The following is an 18,788-nucleotide window of genomic DNA, read 5'->3' as shown; positions in this document are numbered from 1 at the left end:
AATATAGTGCAATCTGTATTGCTATATTATTTTATTAGCAGATTGGTTAATGACAGCACTGTATTAAATGGAGGGGGCAGGCCACCTGAAATAGCAAGCAGCAGATGGTGTTAATTTTCTCGGAAAATAGAACGTTAAGAGTGAAGCAAACTGAAACTATAGCAACTTCCAATAAGAGCAGAGCAATTTCTCCAGACAAATGTAGTAAGTGGAGCATAAAGACATATCATACTACTACGGAAGGTCCCATACCACCAAGTTCAGAAACAATTACTACCCTGCAACCATCAGACTCCTGAAACAGTGTGGATAACTTCACTCACCTCAACTCTGATCTGATTCCAAAACCTACTGACTCACTTTCAGGAACTTTTTACAACTCACGTTCTCAGTATTAATTTTTATCTGTACAGTTTGCCATCTTTTATACATTGGTTGATTGGTTGTTTATGTATAGTTTTTCCATTGCTTTTATTGTATGTCTTTGTTCTACAATGACTGCCTGCAAGAAAATGAATCTCAGAGTAGTATATGGTGACCTATAGGTACTTTGATAAATTTACTTTGACTATAAATTGATCAGCCAAGGCTATTTGGAAACCAGTCTTTCAATTCAAGATGGTGCTGGTGAAGACCAGTGACTGGCAGTAAACAAAACAAAGAATACAACTAAGTACTTTATTAGTAACATTTCTTCTTGTAAAATTTGTGGTAAATGATCACCACAAACAATAGAGAAGCAAGCGAAGGCAAGGTCAAAGTATGCAGGTAGGAGGTGAGGTCAAGGAATATTTGAGACAAAGTTGAGGTGGAGTGGAGCAAGTAGAGGAGAGGCAGATTCAAAGGCCTGTCCACCTAAACTGAGAACGAGATTTGTTTGATCTAGGCCGATTTAGGAAGGTCAGGTACCGGCCGAAATGTGGCTGCAGGGTCTAGGCCCAAAGTGTATCGATGTGACAGGGCTCGGGCCCCAGTATGAAGAACGACCCGATGTTTGGACAATTTAAATGCTGGGCCAGATGGACTGAAACAAGATGTCAGGACCAAAAGGTGAGGGTTGGTCCAGTTCTGTTCGCAGCTCTGTGATGTTTACTCAGCTGTGGGCTGCTCCAGCTCCATGTCTACGGATTCACTCTTGTTCTGAATGCTATTTGCTTACTTTTATTGTTTGCATGATTTTTTTTTGTCTCTCTCTACACATTGAACGTTTGATGGACTTTTAGTGGGTTCTATGGGTTTCTTTGTTTTGTGGTTGCCAATAAAGAGACGAATCTCAAGGTTGTATAATGTATACATTGATAATAAATGTACTTCGAACTTTGAATCTTAATTAATGACAGAATTAATCATCTCCACTCTTAGCGGTAGGAGCATCACCACTGTATACAGCATTCCACTTATCTGAACCTTGAAACTTATGGATATTTACTTACTAAGTGCCAAGAACAGTTACCTGCTAAACTAGATATCTTTTTTTTTTGATTTACGCTTAATGAAAATAGCAGTGTTCCTTATCAATTCTGTGGATTTGACAGCTGATGATTGTGTTTGAGCATTTTATAAAATGTAATAGTTCTTTCTTTTTTGAAATCCTGAACCTGTAGTCAGCAGTGTCAAAGACAAGCCAGTGGTGTTTCATACCAAAGTAAAGTCTTCTGGCTACACCTCAGCACCAAGGTAAGCACCAATGTTGATATTCATTTGAAAACCTGACCTGAGTTTAATCAAAAATCTCATTTTAAGCTTTTCCACTTTTACAGAATACTTTGGTTGTGGCAGAAGGTTTGCTGGCCCCGTTGTTGTTCTCCAACACTTAGTGAGGTTACTTTGTGTAGTAGGGAATCCAGTTGGAATTTGAGCAACGATCTCTGTATAATCTGTTGCTTTTTTCATAATCCTTTCTAGAATATCTAACCTAGCCATTAGATAACATTATTCTGCCAAATGTGTCACACATTCTTAAAAAAAAAACACTAAGAGGAGTGTAAGTGGTTCAATATGCAGCAAAATGACCCAGGAGAAACTCTTAATTCAACTCAAGATACTATTAATGTGGAATATTATAATAGTCACTGTCTACAAATTTCCTTTGCGCCTCAGATAGTTGACATACTCACTATATTTCACCAATCTGCTCTTATCCCGGGCTTAGATACAACTTAGATCCTTCAGCAATCTCTGAAACTGGTGCTGTCTTTTGGTTGTCCCAGACTAGTCTCATTTCAGGAATATGCACCAAATAGTTACATACTAATTTCTACTGCTGTTTGTACATGAAAACATTTGTTACCTGAGAACTTGGTCCCACTGGGACCATCTATCAAGATCAAATTATTGAATAATTAGTTTAAAAGCTCAATTTCTCTATACAAGAAATGTTTCATTGTGATTATCTCTCATGTCTGTGTTAATGATATTGCAGCATCAACATGTTCACACCAAAGTTAAATCCTCCAAAACATGCCAGCTCTGCCCTGAAGGGGAAAAATAACAGTCTCAAGTAAGAAACACATTTTTCAAGAATTTATATTTTAGAACTTAGTTGGCAAAAACTTCGAACTGTCATGCTATTCTAAAAAAATACTGTTTTATTCATCTATTTTCAACCATCTCTTTAAGTATCCTACAGGGAATATATCAGTATGGAAATTTAGTATTATGTAAATAAAAATATTTACGTGTATTCACATTTCTTAAGGAAACTAAAAGGATAATATTCCTAATGAAAAAAGTAAATTCTGCTGCTGCATCAGACATACCGTGTGATTCTTGTAGGTTGATTCTCAATTCTTGAAGGCCTGTGATCAGTGGGGTGCCATAGATGTCAGTGTTGGGATCTTTGTTATTCATTATTTACGTAAATGTATACTGATGGTTCTAAATTAGCAGTCTTGTTGCGAGTAAAGTGGGTTAGAATGAATGACAAAGAGATCTTGATCAGTTAGGAAGATGAGCTGAGGAATGGTAATCGGATGTAAGTGCATTTTGGACATTCAGTCTTGGGCATGATCGATACACTGAGTGGCAGGGTATTGTTGAGTGATGTGGAACAGAGGGACTGAAGAGTAAAGGTACACAGGTTGCTGAAAGCAGTTACACAACTCAACAGAGTGGTGAAGAAGGCACTGACGAAGTGATTGAGTCCTGACGAAGGGTTCCGGCCTGAAACGTTGACTGATCATTTCGAGGGATGCTGCCTGACCTGCTGAGTTCCTCCATCGTGTTGTGAGTAAGGCATTTAGCATGCTGGCCTTCAGCAGTCAGGCCACTGAGTTTAGGAGTTGGGACATTTACGTTGCAGTTAAACAAGATGTTGGTGAGACAGCACTTGGAGTATTATGTACAGTTTTGGTCACCCTATTAAAGGAAAGACATCGTCAAGCTAGAGGAGGTGCAGATGAGTTTTATGAAGATGCTGATTGGGCTAGAGGGCCTGAGTTATTGGGTAGAGGTTGGTCAAGCTGGATCTTTGTTGCATGGAATGTAGGAAAATGAGAGGTTATCTCATAGAAATTTATAAAGTCATGAGGGGCAAGGATAAGGTGGATGATTATGGTCTTTTCCCCAGAGTTGGGGAGCTCAAAACTCGAGGACACATATGCAAGATAGGAGGAGAGAGATTTAAAAGCGAAATGAGAGGTAACAACTCTGCACAGAGGGTACTGAGTACACAGAATGAGCTGTCAAGTTAAGTGGCTAAGGTGAGTATAGTTGCAACATTTAAGAGGCATATAGACAGATACTGAGAAGGGAAGGACTTGGAAGGTTATGGATTGAACACTGGCAGCTGGTAGTAGGTAGGATGCTGTGGTTGTCGTGGAGCAGTTGGGCTGGCAGACATGTTTCCATGCTGTAGGACTCTGTGGCACGAATTATGATAACTGAAGACATGGAGTCTGCAGAATGCCACTTCAAAAACATGGGTGACGTTCAATGCTTTTTTGCTGCCATGCACAAGGGGGGTGTGAATGTATTTGTAGATAGAAGTGCAAACAGGCGGTTTTGGTGCACAAAATTGAACAGAGAATTATTTAAAGACAACTTCTGCTATTATGTTTGGTTTTCTTGTTCGTACTGAATTTAACTCCTATGCTTTAGTGTTACTTTGGGAGAGAAGTGGTGCTTTTGTTGTTTTTGTCTAATAAGAACAAGAATATGTTTAATGTTTTGACAATGTTCTTGTTTTCAATTAAAGATTTATTTCTGAGTGATAGTACTTGTGACGGTCGACACAACAATGTGGGCTGAAGGGCCTTACTGTGCTGTAATGTTCTATGTCTATGATTTGCTTAAGGGGAATTACCAAAGAATACCCACTGGACAGTCTGGCACCGAGCAAGCTTATTGCACGAGTTGATGTTTCAAACCAGCCAACACCTGTTTGCTGCATCCAGTACTCAGGTAAGCCATCTTATTGGAATGGTGATAAATATTTTCTAAAGGCTCTCAATTAAATATTTTCTAAACAGAAATGACTTGCAGCATATTGGTTGACTCTTAAGAGCTTCCGTGAAATAAGTTTTGATTTTCTGAATTTTAAACTCATGGATGTCTGAGTGTAGGAAGTGGGAGGGGGAATGTTGCATGAGTTTATTAACTAAGGTGGAAAGTGTGTGGAAAGAATCACAAGGATGTAACTGGGAGCTGGATGTTACTGAGTTACAAGGAGAGGCTGTATATAGTTGAAACATAGGAGGCTGATGGGTGACCTTATGGAGGTATATAAAATCATGAGGACAGATGGTCACGGTCTTTCTTCCCAAGGTAGGGGAGTGTAAAACCAGAGAACATAGAATTAAGGAGGTGTGGTGGTGGTGGGGGGGGGGGGTAAGATTTAAATGAGACCTGAGTGGCAATCTTTTCACGGAGGGTAATGGATATATTGTACAAGCTGTCAGAGAAAAGAGTGGAGGGAGGTACAATTACTACTTTCAAAAGATATTTAGGAAACGTTTTGAGGGGTATGGGACTAGCTCAGGTATACATCTTAGTCAGCATGAATGAACTGGGTATAAGAGCCTGTTTCTGTACCGTGCCTCGACTTTATTTTTGTTCGGATTGAGCCACATCCACTTTTTTTGCCAGGCTCAAACTGGAAGCTTTACACACCATGTTTGCAAGAAACCAGAATTACTTGTGATTGACACTGAATACTGAACAATGTACACTCAGACACACTCTCTGGTGAAAGCTAATCAACCTTTTATATCTGCAGTACCTTCTGATCAGAAGTTGGTTCCAGCATTTTCTTTTATTTTAGGTTTCCAGCAATGTCTGTTTTTTGTGTCTTGCAGTTCCAGCATTTCTTACCTTGCTTTTCTCTGTCCTCACCTGTCTCCTTCAACTCTCATCTGCTTCACACAACTGATCTGTATTTAAGGAATTTTCACCATCTACTCTCAGCTAACAGCAATCTTTTTGTTTGGTGTCATTCAGTCTCGCATGGTTTCCATCCAGTCACGAGCAACCCCTTACTTCTCTCCATCTTTCCTTTTCTCTGCAACTTATTTCTAAATTTCTGATAAAAGTCAATCTTGCACTCAATGTCAGTAAGAGCAAAGAACTGATTGTAGACTTCAGAAAGGGTAAGATGAGGGAATACAGACTAGTCTTCACAGAGGGATCAGACGTGGAAAGAGTGAGCAACTTCAAGTTCCTGGATATCAGCATCTCTAAGAAACCAACATATTGATGCATTTGCAAAGGATGATACACAATTCAGACAGCGCCTGTATTTCATTAAAAGCTTGAGCAGATTTGGTGTATCACCAAAACTACTTGCAAATTTCTGCAGATGTACCGTCTGGCAAGGGGGATGCAGGGCGACTGCACAGGAGAGAAGTAAGCTACAGAGAGTTATAAACTTAGTTATCTCCATCATGGGTACTAGCCTCTGTAGTATCCAAGACATCTTCAAGGAGCGATGTCTCAAGAAGGTGGCGTCCATCATTCAGGATCCCCATCACTCATGTCATGCCTTGTGCTCATTGCTACCATCAGGATGCAGGTTCAGAAGTCTGAAGGCACACATTCAATGATTTGAGAATGATCCAGGAAATCTTATTCCCCTCTGCCATCTGATTTCTGAATGGACATAGAATGCATGAACAATACCTCATTACTTTTTTATTTCCAATTTTGCACGATTTTTTTAATATGTGTGTGTGTGTGTGTGTGTGTGTGTGTGTGTGTGTGTGTGTGTGTGTGTGTTGTCACGTAACCCGTGACGGGAATAAAGAACCAGCAGAGATGGAAAACACTTTGGAGTCCAGTATTGCTATAAACTAATAATATTTATTAGTAACTACGCAATACAGTAATATAAATGTAGATAAATCAAACAGGTTAGCAATGATTATACATATAAGTAAGTATGGAAATATATGTATGAAAAACCAAGCTTCCTTAAGTCTAGGGTTAAAAAGATACAGTCTTTCGATGATGAGTAAAGTTCAGTTCAGTTCAGTTCGTGGTATTGAGTTGAGTAGTGATGGAGAGAGGGAGAGATTTGAGTCTTCAGGTGAGCTGACGCCGTCAATCTTCTCGTTGTCCTTCGAAATCCTTTAAGAGTATCTGACTATGACTTTAACAAAGGGGACCGGTTTTCTGTGGTGGAGCTATCACCCAGGCGAGGGTGGACACATGGACAACTCCCCACCAGTCAACCCCTTTCCTTTTCACTGCAAGAGCGACTGATCGATCTGCCTGATCGATCCTCCAAAAACCCACTTTTTCTGCGGGCGCAGCAAAGCTCATTCAGTGTCCAAAACGTGTCTCAGGTCTATCATCTGACCTTCTATTTTATCTTCCCGCGCTGAGCATCAACTGTTACTCAAATAACTCCTCCTTCCTTTGTCTGCGTAAGAAATACACTAGCATGCCATGTCCTTGAAGAAAGTGTAAACAACCTGTGAGCAGTCTTCATCTCTCTCTCTCTCTCTTTTAAAACAAGTTGTTGGTGTTAAATGACTCTCTCTTTTCAAAAGCACAGTTAATCGGGGTAAATGAGCACAGTTCATAGGGGTAATTCAGGACCCCGTCACAGTGTATATATATCAGAAATTCATTTTTTGTACTATTTGTACTATTTTTGTATTGCAATATGTTGGAGCTTTTGACAGCATTAAGTTAGATAAGTCGCCGGGACCAGATGAGATATACCCCAGGCTACTGAAGGAAGTGAGAGAGGAGATTGCTGAGCCTCTGGTGATGATCTTTGCATCATCAATAAGGACAGAGAAGTACCAGAGGATTGGAAGGTTGCAAATGGTGTTCCCTTGTTCAAGAAAGAGAGTAGAAATAACCCAGGAAATTATAGACCAACAAGTCTTACTTCAGTGGTGGGCAAGTTGTTGGAGAAAATCCTGAGAGGCAGGATTTATGAGCAATTGGAGATACATAATCTGATTAGGGATAGTCAGCAAGGCTTTGTCAAGGGCAGGCTGTGCCTTACGAACCGGATTGAATTCTCTGAGGATGTAACAAAACACATTGAAGGTAGTGTATATAGATTTCAGTAAGGAATTTGATAAAGTTTCCCATGTGAGGCTTATTCAGAAAGTAAGGAGGCATGGGATCCACGGGGACCTTGCTTTGTGCTTCCAGAATTGGCTTCCCAGGCGAAGGCAAAGGGTGGTTGTAGATGGTTTGTATTTTGCATGGAGGATGGTGACCAGTGTTGTTCCACAGGGATCTGTTGTGGGACCTGTTATGTACCCTGTAACGGGTTAAAGAACCAGCAGAAATGGAAAACACCTGGAGTCTGGTATTGCTGTTATCTAAAGCTACTTTATTAATACCTATGCAATACAGTAATATAAAAATCAGATAAATCAAGCAGGTTAGCAAAGTTCATGCATATATAAGTGTGGAAATATATATAGACCCAAGCTTCTTCAAGCTTAGGAGGTAAGTGGATACAGTCTTGCGATGATGGGTAAATGAAGCCGGTTCAGTTCGTGTTATTGAATTGAGTAGGGTTTGAGAGAGAGAGGTGTGCTGATGCTGTCGATCCTCCGTTGTCCTCCGAGATCCTTAAAAGTCACCGAATATGACCACAAAAAGGAGACCGTCTTCTGTGGTAAAGTTATCAACCCAGGCAAGGGTTGGACACCCTGATAACTTCCCACCGGTCACCCCTTTTCCACACTGAGAGAGCCACTGATCGATTCTCCTGATCGATCCTCCAAAAATCCACCTTTCTGTGGGTACGCAAAGCTCATCCAATGTCCAAAACCATGTGTCTGTCTAACAACCAGCTGACCTTGTATTTATCCAAACATGCTGAACACCAGCTGTCCATCAAATAATGCTGCCCTCCATTACCATGGCGACCCTCAAACTGCTCGCTGCTTTTTCTCTGTAAGAACTCACAAGCAGGCAGCATCCTTGTATAAGTGTAAATACACTTTAGAGTTTGTATAAACACTATCTCAAGGCAGGCTTCGTCCCTCTCTCTCTCTCTGTAACAGATCAAACAGTGCCCAAAAGTCAGTCTCATTCTCCCAACGTTTTTAAGTGACAGTCCACAGAAAATATGAACCCTAGGGGTACATAACAGACCCCTCTGCTTTGTGATTTTTATAAATGACCTGGGCGAGGAAGTAGAAGTCGTAAACACAAAATACTCTGCAGATGCTGGGGTCAAAGCAATACTCTCAACATGCTGGAGGAGCTCAGCAGGTCAGGCAGTGTCCGTGGAAACGATCAGTCAATATTTTGGGCCGGAGCCTTTCGTCAGGACTGAAAAGGGAAGGGTCTGTTGTGGCTAACAACCACTTCACGAGCACCTCTGCTCCATCCGCCACAAGAGACTGGATCTCCCAGTTGCCACCCACTTCAACTCTGCTTCCCATTCTCATTCGGATATGTTCAAACATGGCCTCCTCTACTCCCATGATGAGGCTAAACTCGTGTTAGAGGAGCAACACCTCCTATACCATCTAGGTAGTCTCCAGCCCCTTGGTATGAACATAGAATTCTCCAACTTCCGGTAATTTCCTCCCCCTCCCTTCCCCTATCCCTATGTCACTCTGCCCTCTCCCCCAGCTGCCTATCACCTCCCTCATGGTTCCGTCTCCTTCTACTACCCATTGTGTAATTACCCATTCTACTACCCTATTCCTTCTTCACCTTTCCTGCCTATCACCTCCCTGCCTCCCCTCCCCCACCCCTTTATCTTTCCCCTTACTGGTTTTTCACCTGGAACCTACCAGCTTTCTCCTTCCCACCCTCCCCCCACCTTCTTTAAGGGCCTCTGCCCCTTCCCTCTTCAGTCCTGATGAAGGGTTCTGGCCCGAAACGTCGACTCATCGTTTCCAGGGATGCTGCCCGACCTGCTGAGTTCCTCCAGCCTGTTGTGAGTGTTGCTGAGGAAGTAGAAGGGTGGGTTCGTAAGTTTGCTGATGACACAAAAGTTGGGGTGTTCTAGATAGCCTTGGAGGGTTGTCAGAGGTTACAGTGTGACATCGACAAGATGCAGAGCTGGGATGCGAAGTGGCCGATGGAGTTCAACTCAGATAAGTGTAAAGTGGTTCATTTCGGTAGGTCAAATTTGAAGACAGAATATGGTAAGACTCTTGGCAGTGTGGAGGATCAGCGAGATCTTGAGGTCCATGTCTTAGGGCACTCAAAGCTACTGCGCAGGTTGACAGTGTTGTTAAAAAGGTGTATGGTGTGTTGGCCTTAATCAACCATGGGATTGAGTCCAAGAGCTGTGAATAACGTTACAGCTATATAAGACCTTAGTTCAGCGGTCCCCAACCACCGGGCCATGGACCGGTACCAGGCCGCAAAGAAGAAGGAAGCTATATGATTTGGCGATATGAGTCAGCTGCACCGTCCCTCATTCCCTGTCATGCCCACTGTTGAGCTTGAATGCACGCGAGGTCATTACCCGCGCGTCATCCATGTCAGCGCGGGAAGGAGATCAACTCCTTGAACTTGCAAATGATGGCGGGCTGGGAAGTATGTTTTACATAACATCTCTGCCGCCATTCTGGATCAAAGTCAAGGCTAAGAATCCTGAGATAGCCACAAAAGCACTGAAAACGTTGCTTCCATTTCCAACATATCTCTGCAATGAATGCAACGAAAACTAAACTGCGGAACAGACTGGACATAAGGAACCCATTCGACTTTTGCTGTCTCTCGTCACCCCTCGATAGGACCGCATTGTTGCAGGGAAACAATCCCAGGGCTCCCACTGATTCAGCGATATTGGTGTGTTGCAATGATTTTATATGTTCATACGGGAAAAACGTGCTGCGTGTTTAATATCCAAACGTTACTTAAAATGTTATGATGCTATTGACTTATATAACCATATAACAATTACAGCATGGAAACAGGCCATCTCTGCCCTTCTAGTCTGTGCCGAACGCTACTCTCACCTAGTCCCACCGACCTGCACTCAGCCCATAACCCTCCATTTCTTTCCTGTGCATATACCTATCCAGTTTTTCTTTGAATGATAATATCGAACCTGCCTCTACCACTTCTACTGGAAGTTCGTTCAATACTTACTTCAAGCTCCCCTGTCCTCCCCTGATAATCGACTTATCACTGTATTCATGCGAGGAAAATATGCGCTGTGTGTTTAATATTAAATTCGTTAGATAAACCCTTTTAGAAAGGAAATTGAGTGTGTTAGCCACTTATCACCTATATTTCTGTCGTGATTAACACCCCCCGAACAGAATTGCCAAAAACAATTTGTAGAAAAAAATCGTACACGCATGCCAAATCACGCATGCGTATTGGTGCCCGCGCAAGGCTTCATGGTCATTGTAGTCTTTCTGGGGTAAACCTGGCGTATGTGACTGCTACTCTTGTCCGTTGGCAACCCTATCACCACCCACCGGCCCCCCCCCCCCCCCCCGGCCCCGGTCGGCCGGTCCGCAAGAATATTGTCAATATAAAACCGGTCCGCAGTGCGAGAAAGGTTGGGGACCCCTGCCTTAGTTAGACCCCACTTGGAGTACTGTGCTCATTTCTGGTCACCTCATTACAGGAAGGATGTAGGGATGTAGATACTATAGAGAGAGTGCAGAGGAACTTTACAAGGATGTTGCCTGGATTGGAGAGCATGCCTTATGAAAATAGGGTGAGTGAACTTGGCCTTTTCTCCTTGGAGTGACAGAGGATGAGAGGTGACCTGATAGTGGTGTATAAGATGATGAGAGACATTGATCATTTGGATAGCCAGAGGCTTTTTTCCAGGGCTGAAATGGCTAACATGAGGGAGCATAGTTTTAAGGTGCTTGGAAGTAGATACAAGGGGGATGTCAGAGGTAAGTTTTTCACAGAGAGCAGTGGGTGCGTGGAATGCACTGCCAGCAAAGGTGGTAGCGGCAGATACAATAGGGTCTTTTCAGAGACTCTTAGACCTAAGCTCCATGTACCTACATGAAGCTCAGAAAAATAGAGGGCTATGCGGTAGGGAAATTCTAGGCAGCTTCTAGAGTAGGTTACATGGTCAGCACAATATTGTGGGCCGAAGGGCCTGGCTGTGATGAGTGTCTGGAGTTGAGTGGTCTTGGCAAAACCCAACTGTGCATCAATGAGAGGGTTATATGTGAAAGTACCATTGATGACAATTTCCATCACATTTTTGGTGATTGGGTGATAAAAAGACTGCTTGGAATCATCTTGTTTTCCACATTGTTGAATAGATGCCTGTGTTGTGGCTATATTGGAACAACTTGAATGGAGGCACAACTTGTCTGGAGTCACTAGAATTGTCTTGTTTTCAGGAGTGTTTCTGGATATTACAAGAAATGAATGGAATTGGCTGGAGACTGGCTTCTGTGGTGGGTGGATCTCAGAAGGAAACCAAGGATAATCTCAGGATCAAAATCAGGTTTATTATCACTGACATATGTTGTGAAATTTTCTGTTGTGCAGCAACATAAAAAGATTACTATATGTTACAATAAGAAATATAAAAAAAAAGTAGCAGAGAAAGTGAGGAGATGTTCTTGAGTTCATGGTCCATTCAGAAATCTGATGGTGAATGGGAAGAAGATGCTCCTAAAATATTGTGTGTGTGTCCTCGGGTTTCTGTACCTTCTCCGTGATGGTGGCAATGAGAGGAGAGCATGTTCTGGATGGTGTAGATCATTAATGATGGATGCCACCTTCTTGAGGCATCACTTTCGAAGATTTCCTCAATGCTGTGGAGACTGTGTCCTGATGGAGCTGGGTAAGTTTATAGCCATCTGGAACTTTTTTCGAGGCTGTGCATTAGCTCCTCTATTCTAGACAGTGATACAACCTGTCAGAATGCTCTTCACAGTACATCTGTAGAAATTTGCTAGAGTCTTTGGTGATGTACCAAATCTTAAAAAACTTTTTGGCACTTACAGCTGAACGTGGCTGTGGTTGCTTTGTTCTTGAACTTGCTTTTCTCATGTGTTGGGCCCCACTATTGATGATTAAATATTTTTGGAGCCCACTTCTTCTTGTTCAGTGTTTAATTGTCCATGACAATTCATGACCAGATGTGGTAGGTCTGCTGAACTGATTTGCACTTAGGTCTGCATATAGCTTGCTGTTTTGGATTTTTAGCATGTACGTCCTCCTGTTGTTGCTTCACTCATTGTTCTTCAGAAGCTGCATTTTAAGATTTGCCAGTTCTGTAATTAGAAGCATCCATTTCAAACACCAGAGAAAACTGCCTCAGAGAGGGAGTTGTGTTTCAAAGCAAGTAGCATAAAAAACATTTTGTGCAATGTTTTGATTTCCCTTGCTGATTTAGTTGGCTCATGCCTTGCTGAGAAGCAATTTATTTAGCTAATTATAAATCTCAGTGCTACTGGAAATCTCAGTGACTCCAGTCAAAGAGAAGAATCTTCCATGGTCCTTGCCCTGAGATTTATACAGTGGTGCTTGCTAGACTTTAGATATGTGGACACGGAAGCCAGCAGATCTGCTCCATAAACCAATAACTAGCACTTATTGACATGAATTGCACATAATAGTGCTTAATTAGATGGGGTCTTTGAGGTGGCAAGGAAAGAGGAAAACATCGATGAAAAAGATCTTTAGATTTCACGAGACCTGCCTGTTTGCAAATATTAGTAGCTGAAGTTTATTAAGTCAATGAAAACTAATATTTAATGTGGAACAGTATTTTTCTGCTCTGCATTTTGTACTTTTGAAAGATTTTAGAATTTGTCTCCAAAGTTATCTTAATAATTAAATGTGAATTCTCATTCTGATTCATGGATTTTTTGTTTCTCACTTGAGACATCATTGCACCCAGCTTTCGATCTGGTTAATTACTTGTTATGCCATTGAGGCTATTGGAGTTCCTTAATAAGATTTGCTACAAGAGTTAGCATTCCAGTGAAAAAACAGCTGATTTTTGATGCAAAATAACATATTTATGCTTGGCCACTTGGGCACTTTGAGCAATTTGTTTTTGTTTTGGATTTCCAGTATCTGTAGGTTTTTGCTGCAATTAAAATCAAATGATCTATGCAAGAATAAAGAAATTTGTTTGGATGCTGTACTCAGTGAAATGGAAAGCCCAGAAATAGAATTTATCTATTGAAATCTGTCATTAAGAACAAGGCTACTGTAACATGATTAAAGTAATTGCAAAGCAGCACATACAAAATGCTGTAGGAACTCAGCAGGTTTGTCAGCATATATGGAAATGAATGAACAGTCGATGTTTCAGGCCAAGATCCTTCAACAGGATGACTGTTTATTCATTTCCAGAGATGCTGCCTGACCTGCTGAGTTCCTCCAGCATTTTGTGTGAGTTGCTCCGGATTTCCAGTATCTGCAGAATCTCTTTGTGCTTATAAGGTAATTACAAGTTCAAATTTTAATTGTCATTCAACCGTGCCCATTTACACAGCTAACTGTAACATTGTTCCTCTGGGGCCAAGGTGCAAAACACAGTACATAGCTACGACACCATTTATTGGACCCAGAGAGGCTGCTGCTACAAAGCACACTGCCACCTTACTCCATCCAGGCCTTTTAGTGCAGCCATTTATAATTTACTAATTCCTTGCATCTGAAATATACAGGAAACCTCTGTGGAAAATTAAGCTAAGCTGTATACCATATTTATACTGTTAACTGAGCAAGGTGTGAGGGAGAACAGATTGATTCTGCCAGCCAGAATAAATTCAATGTGTTTTGTATGACATTTCCAAAACAATGGGTTACCTTGCATTTGTTCAGTTCAAATCAAATCAAATCAAGTTTAATTATCATTCAACCACACATGAATGCAGCCGAATGAAACAGCGTTCCTCTCATGATGTCACTTTCCACATGGAAAATATTCCTACTCACATTTTTCTTCAAAACATGGATATTGTGGAGCTGTCAGCCTTTGCAGCAAGAGAAATAAACAGAGCTAGTATACGGAGAAATTGTGCCAAAATTATTCTTTTGCTGTCCTGCTTGAAGTGAAGCAAATGGAAGTAAATTTTTACATTCCTGCCCCCCGGACTTTCCTGACTGTTTTGTGATGCCCAGTGACACTAGTTTGACATGGATATAATGCTTAACAACAATCCAAAAACACTCATTTGACTACTGAGAAAACACTTCTGGAACATTGAATACCAAGGTAACTAAATTCAGTGTGTCTTCATGGTCTTTTGCTGCTGTATCTCATATACTTCAAGATTTGACATGTGTTTTCAGAGATGTTCTGCTCACCATTGTTATAATGTGTAATTATTTGAGTTACTGTTGCCTTCCTGTCACTGTTCCTTTTCTTTCTTTTCCAATATTTTTTATTGATTTCTATATAGAAGAATACAGAATTCAAGAGAATACATATTATAAAACAAAAAAAATATAATAATACCAGATACAGAATATTGAATCACATTAACAAACTCCTTAGTCTATATTCATATAGATTAGATTAATTCGTATATTAGAATATAAATAATTTTATTAAAAAAAACATCTATACCCACTACCAAAGTTGAAGCTGTTTGGGGGAGAAAAAAGAAAAAAAACTTATCAGATAATAAAATATACTATTAACCAACTTCTGTACTTTAACAAGAAGTCAAAGATTATGAAAATAATTTAAAAACAGCTCCCACAAATTTTGAAAATCTTGGTTAGATTCAGAAATTGAACAACGAATCTTTTCTAAATTTAGGCATGCCTAAACATCTGGTAACCACTGAACATGATTAGGCAGAACAGCATTCTTCCGTTTAAACAAAAGCGCCCTTCTAGCCATAAGAGAGATAAAAGCCTGAATGTACAGATCAGATGTCTTCGAAATGATACCTTTCCTTTCAACAATACCAAATAGGGCAGTCACAGGATTAGGCTTAAAATTTACTTTAAAGTACAGAAAAAGTTTGGAATACTTCCTTGCAATATTTTCCAAGACTTGGGCACGTCCAAAACATATGAATATGTGAAGCTTCTCCATTGTTACACCTATCACAGTAGGGAGATATATCCCTATAAAAATGAGATAACTTATCCTTGGTCATATAAGCCCTCTGAACCACTTTAAATTGTAGAAGGGGATGACGAGCACATAACGATGAAGTATTAACCAATTTAAAAATCTCATTCCAAGTTTCTTCAGAAATTGAGGTCTTTAAATCTTGTTCCCAAAGATTTTTAATTTTGTGTAAAGAATCATTTCTCATTCCCGACAACATATCATAATCATAGCCTCATGTCACAGCCAGCCTCCCCTCATCGCTGGATCCTCTACAGTTTGCTTATCATCCAAATCGTTCTACGGAGGACGCAATGTCCATCACACTGCACACAGTTCTCTCTCACTGGGACAACAAAGACACTTATGCCAGAATCCTGTACATTGATTTCAGTTCAGCGTTCAACACCATCATCCCGCAGAGGCTAGTGGAGAAACTGTCGCTGCTTGGCCTCAGCACTGCCATGTGTCGCTGGATTCTGGATTTCTTGACAGAGAGACCACAGTCAGTCCGTGTTGACAGGAACATCTCTGACTCCATCACACTGAGCACTGGATCCACACAAGGCTGTGTGCTTAGCCCATTGCTGTTTACACTGCTAACACATGACTGTGCAGCCAGATTCAAGGAGAACCTGATCATTAAATTTGCAGATGATACCACAGTGGTGGGGCTCATCAGCAAAAATGATGAAACAATGTACAGGGAGGAGGTAAAACACATAGAGAGCTGGTGCAGTGATAACAACTTGATGCTTAATGTCACCAAAACCAAGGAGATGATCGTCGATTTCAGACGGTCTCAGCCTGAGCACACACCCCTCAGCATCAGCGGCTCCACAGTGGAGAGAGTGGAAAACATCAAGTTCCTTGGGGTGCAGATCTCGGACAATCTCACCTGGTCCAGGAACACCACTGGGATTGTGAAATGGGCCCAGCAGAAACTGCACTTTCTGAGGAAGCTTAAACAAGCATCACTCCCCACTAACAGCTTAACTACATTTTACAGAGGCGTGGTTGAGAGTGTGCTGACCTTTAACATCACAACCTGGTACTCCAGCTGCAGTGCTGTCGACAAAAAAGCCTTGCAGAAGGTGGTTAGGGGAGCAGAGAAGGTTATTGGGGTCTCCCTACCTTCTGTCCAAGACCTCTTTCAGAGTCGATGCCTCCAGAAGACATGGTACATCATTAAAGACCCCTCACACCCTCTCCATGAACTGTTTGTTCTTCTGCCATCAGGCAAATGTTACAGGAGCATCAAAACTAAAACCACAAGGTTACTAAACAGCTTCCTCCCACAGGCAGTCAGACTGCTAAATAGCTGCTCTACTTGACTCTGCTTTGGACACTTTTAACTTGCACTGGACACTTGTAACTTGATTTTAATTGACATGTGGCTGTTGTATTGTTATGTTTATTATTTAGTGTTGTGTTTGTTATGTTATGATTGCACTGCTCCTGGGAAATGCTGTCTTATACTGCTCTGCAGAGCTGATGTATGGTTAGAAAGACTAAAGTTTTTTGAATCTTTGAATCTTTAAATATTGGATATTGAACCATTATAGAATGATTTCGTATTAGGAATTTCATCTAATGCATTCTTATCAGGACTATTAGGAAATGTATATAATTGAGATCACAGAAAATCTCTAATTTGTAATACTGAAAAAAAAGGGTTTTGGTAAACTATATTTAGTTGACAACTGTTCAAACGAAGAAAGACTTCCTCCCACAAGCAGATCCCGGAAACATGTAATGCGCAATCTTTCCCATTGTTTAAAAACTACATCGGTCATTGAAGGCTTTAAAAATAATTTTTAAAAATGGGACTAGAAAGGGAGAATCTCAATAAACCAAAGTGTTTTGGAAATTGTATCCAACTCCTCAAAGTATGTTTGACTACCACCTTTTCAGTTATCTTACTTAAGGATAAAGGAAGTGAAGATCCCAAAAGGGAGATAATAGAAAATTTATTAACCGAGTTAGCTTCTAAAGAAACCCACCTGGGGCAGTCCTCGTGATTAATATAGTATCACCAAAACGTGAGATTCCATATATTAGCTGCCCAGTAATAAAACCTAAAATTTGGTAAAGCTGAACCTCCATGCTTTTTATCTTTCTGGAGATGGACTTTATTCAATCGAGGACGTTTATTTTTCCATATGTAGGATGATAAAATAGAGTCCAGAGAGTCAAAAAAGGATTTAGGAATAAAAGCAGGTAATGCCTGAAAGAGGTATATAAATTTAGGTAAAACATTCATTTTAATAGAATTAATTCGGCCAATCAATGATAACGAAAGGGGCGACCAATTTGATATTGTTCTTTTTATATAATTTAATAAAGTAAGAAAATTTTCTTTAAATAAGTATTTATAATTCTTAGTACTTGTTACACCCAAATAAGTGAATTGGTTTCTTACAATTTTAAAAGGAAGGTTAATATCAGTTAATGGAAAGGAAAAAGTTCACTCTTGTGTAGGTTCTGTTTTTATCCAGAAAACTGACTAAGACAAGAGAGTAAAGAAAGCACAGAAGGTAATGAAGTTTCGATATTCGAAATGTAAAGCAATAAATCATCTGCATAAGGTGAAACTTTGTGGATAGTACCCTTCCATAAAATACCAGTGATATCATTAGATTCTCGAAAAGCAACAACTAAAGGTTCTAAAGCCAGGTCAAAAAGCAAAGGACTCAAAGGGCAACCTTGTCTGGTTCCACGTTGAAGTTCAAATGGTTTAGAATTCTGAGAATTAGTAAGAACCCGAGCAAAAGGGGATAAATACAGCAATTTAATCCATTGAATAAAGTTGGACCCAAAATTAAATTTTTCTAAGATTTTAAATAAATAATGGCATTCAACCCGATCAAAAGCCTTCTCAGCATCTAAGGATATCACACACTCAGATGTCTCCTTAGAAGGAGAATAAATAACGTTTAATAATCGACGAATATTAAAATGAGAATATCGATTTTTAATAAAACCAGTCTGATCATCAGAAATGATAGATGGTAAGATATTTTCCATCCTACAGGCCAGAACTTTAGATAAAATTTTAGCATCAACATTAAGTAAGGAAATTGGTCGATATGAAGAACATTCAGTTGGGTTCTTATTTTTTTTAAGGATAAATGATATAGAAGCTTCGTGAAAAGATTGCAGCAACCTACCTGACTTAAAAGTATCTGAAAAAACTGAACATAAAGGGGGTATGAGCCAAGAAGAAAAAGCCTTATAAAATTCTCCAGAAAATCCTTCAGGACCTGGAGCTTTCCCTGAATGCAGTGAACATACAGCCTCGGCTATTTTTTTCATGAGAAAAACATCGATCTAACTGTTTTCAGTC

General features: G+C 40.4%; 1 protein-coding gene across 1 annotated transcript in view; it reads left to right on the top strand.

Moving 5' to 3' along the window:
* wdr27 (WD repeat domain 27) overlaps positions 1-18,788 on the top strand; it is a 292,507-nt gene that overhangs the window by 60,966 nt on the left and 212,753 nt on the right. The window contains exons 14-16 of the mRNA XM_072266892.1: positions 1,605-1,677; positions 2,423-2,500; positions 4,295-4,401. Of these exons, the coding sequence (XP_072122993.1) occupies positions 1,605-1,677; positions 2,423-2,500; positions 4,295-4,401 (258 nt within the window). The remainder of the gene's footprint in view (positions 1-1,604; positions 1,678-2,422; positions 2,501-4,294; positions 4,402-18,788) is intronic.

The sequence above is a fragment of the Mobula birostris genome, chromosome 8 (assembly GCF_030028105.1).
Source record: "Mobula birostris isolate sMobBir1 chromosome 8, sMobBir1.hap1, whole genome shotgun sequence".
In the NCBI taxonomy this organism is placed as follows: Eukaryota; Metazoa; Chordata; class Chondrichthyes; order Myliobatiformes; family Myliobatidae; genus Mobula; species Mobula birostris.
The sequence above is the reverse complement of the archived record's forward strand: the minus strand, read 5'-3'. Positions and strand labels throughout refer to the sequence as shown.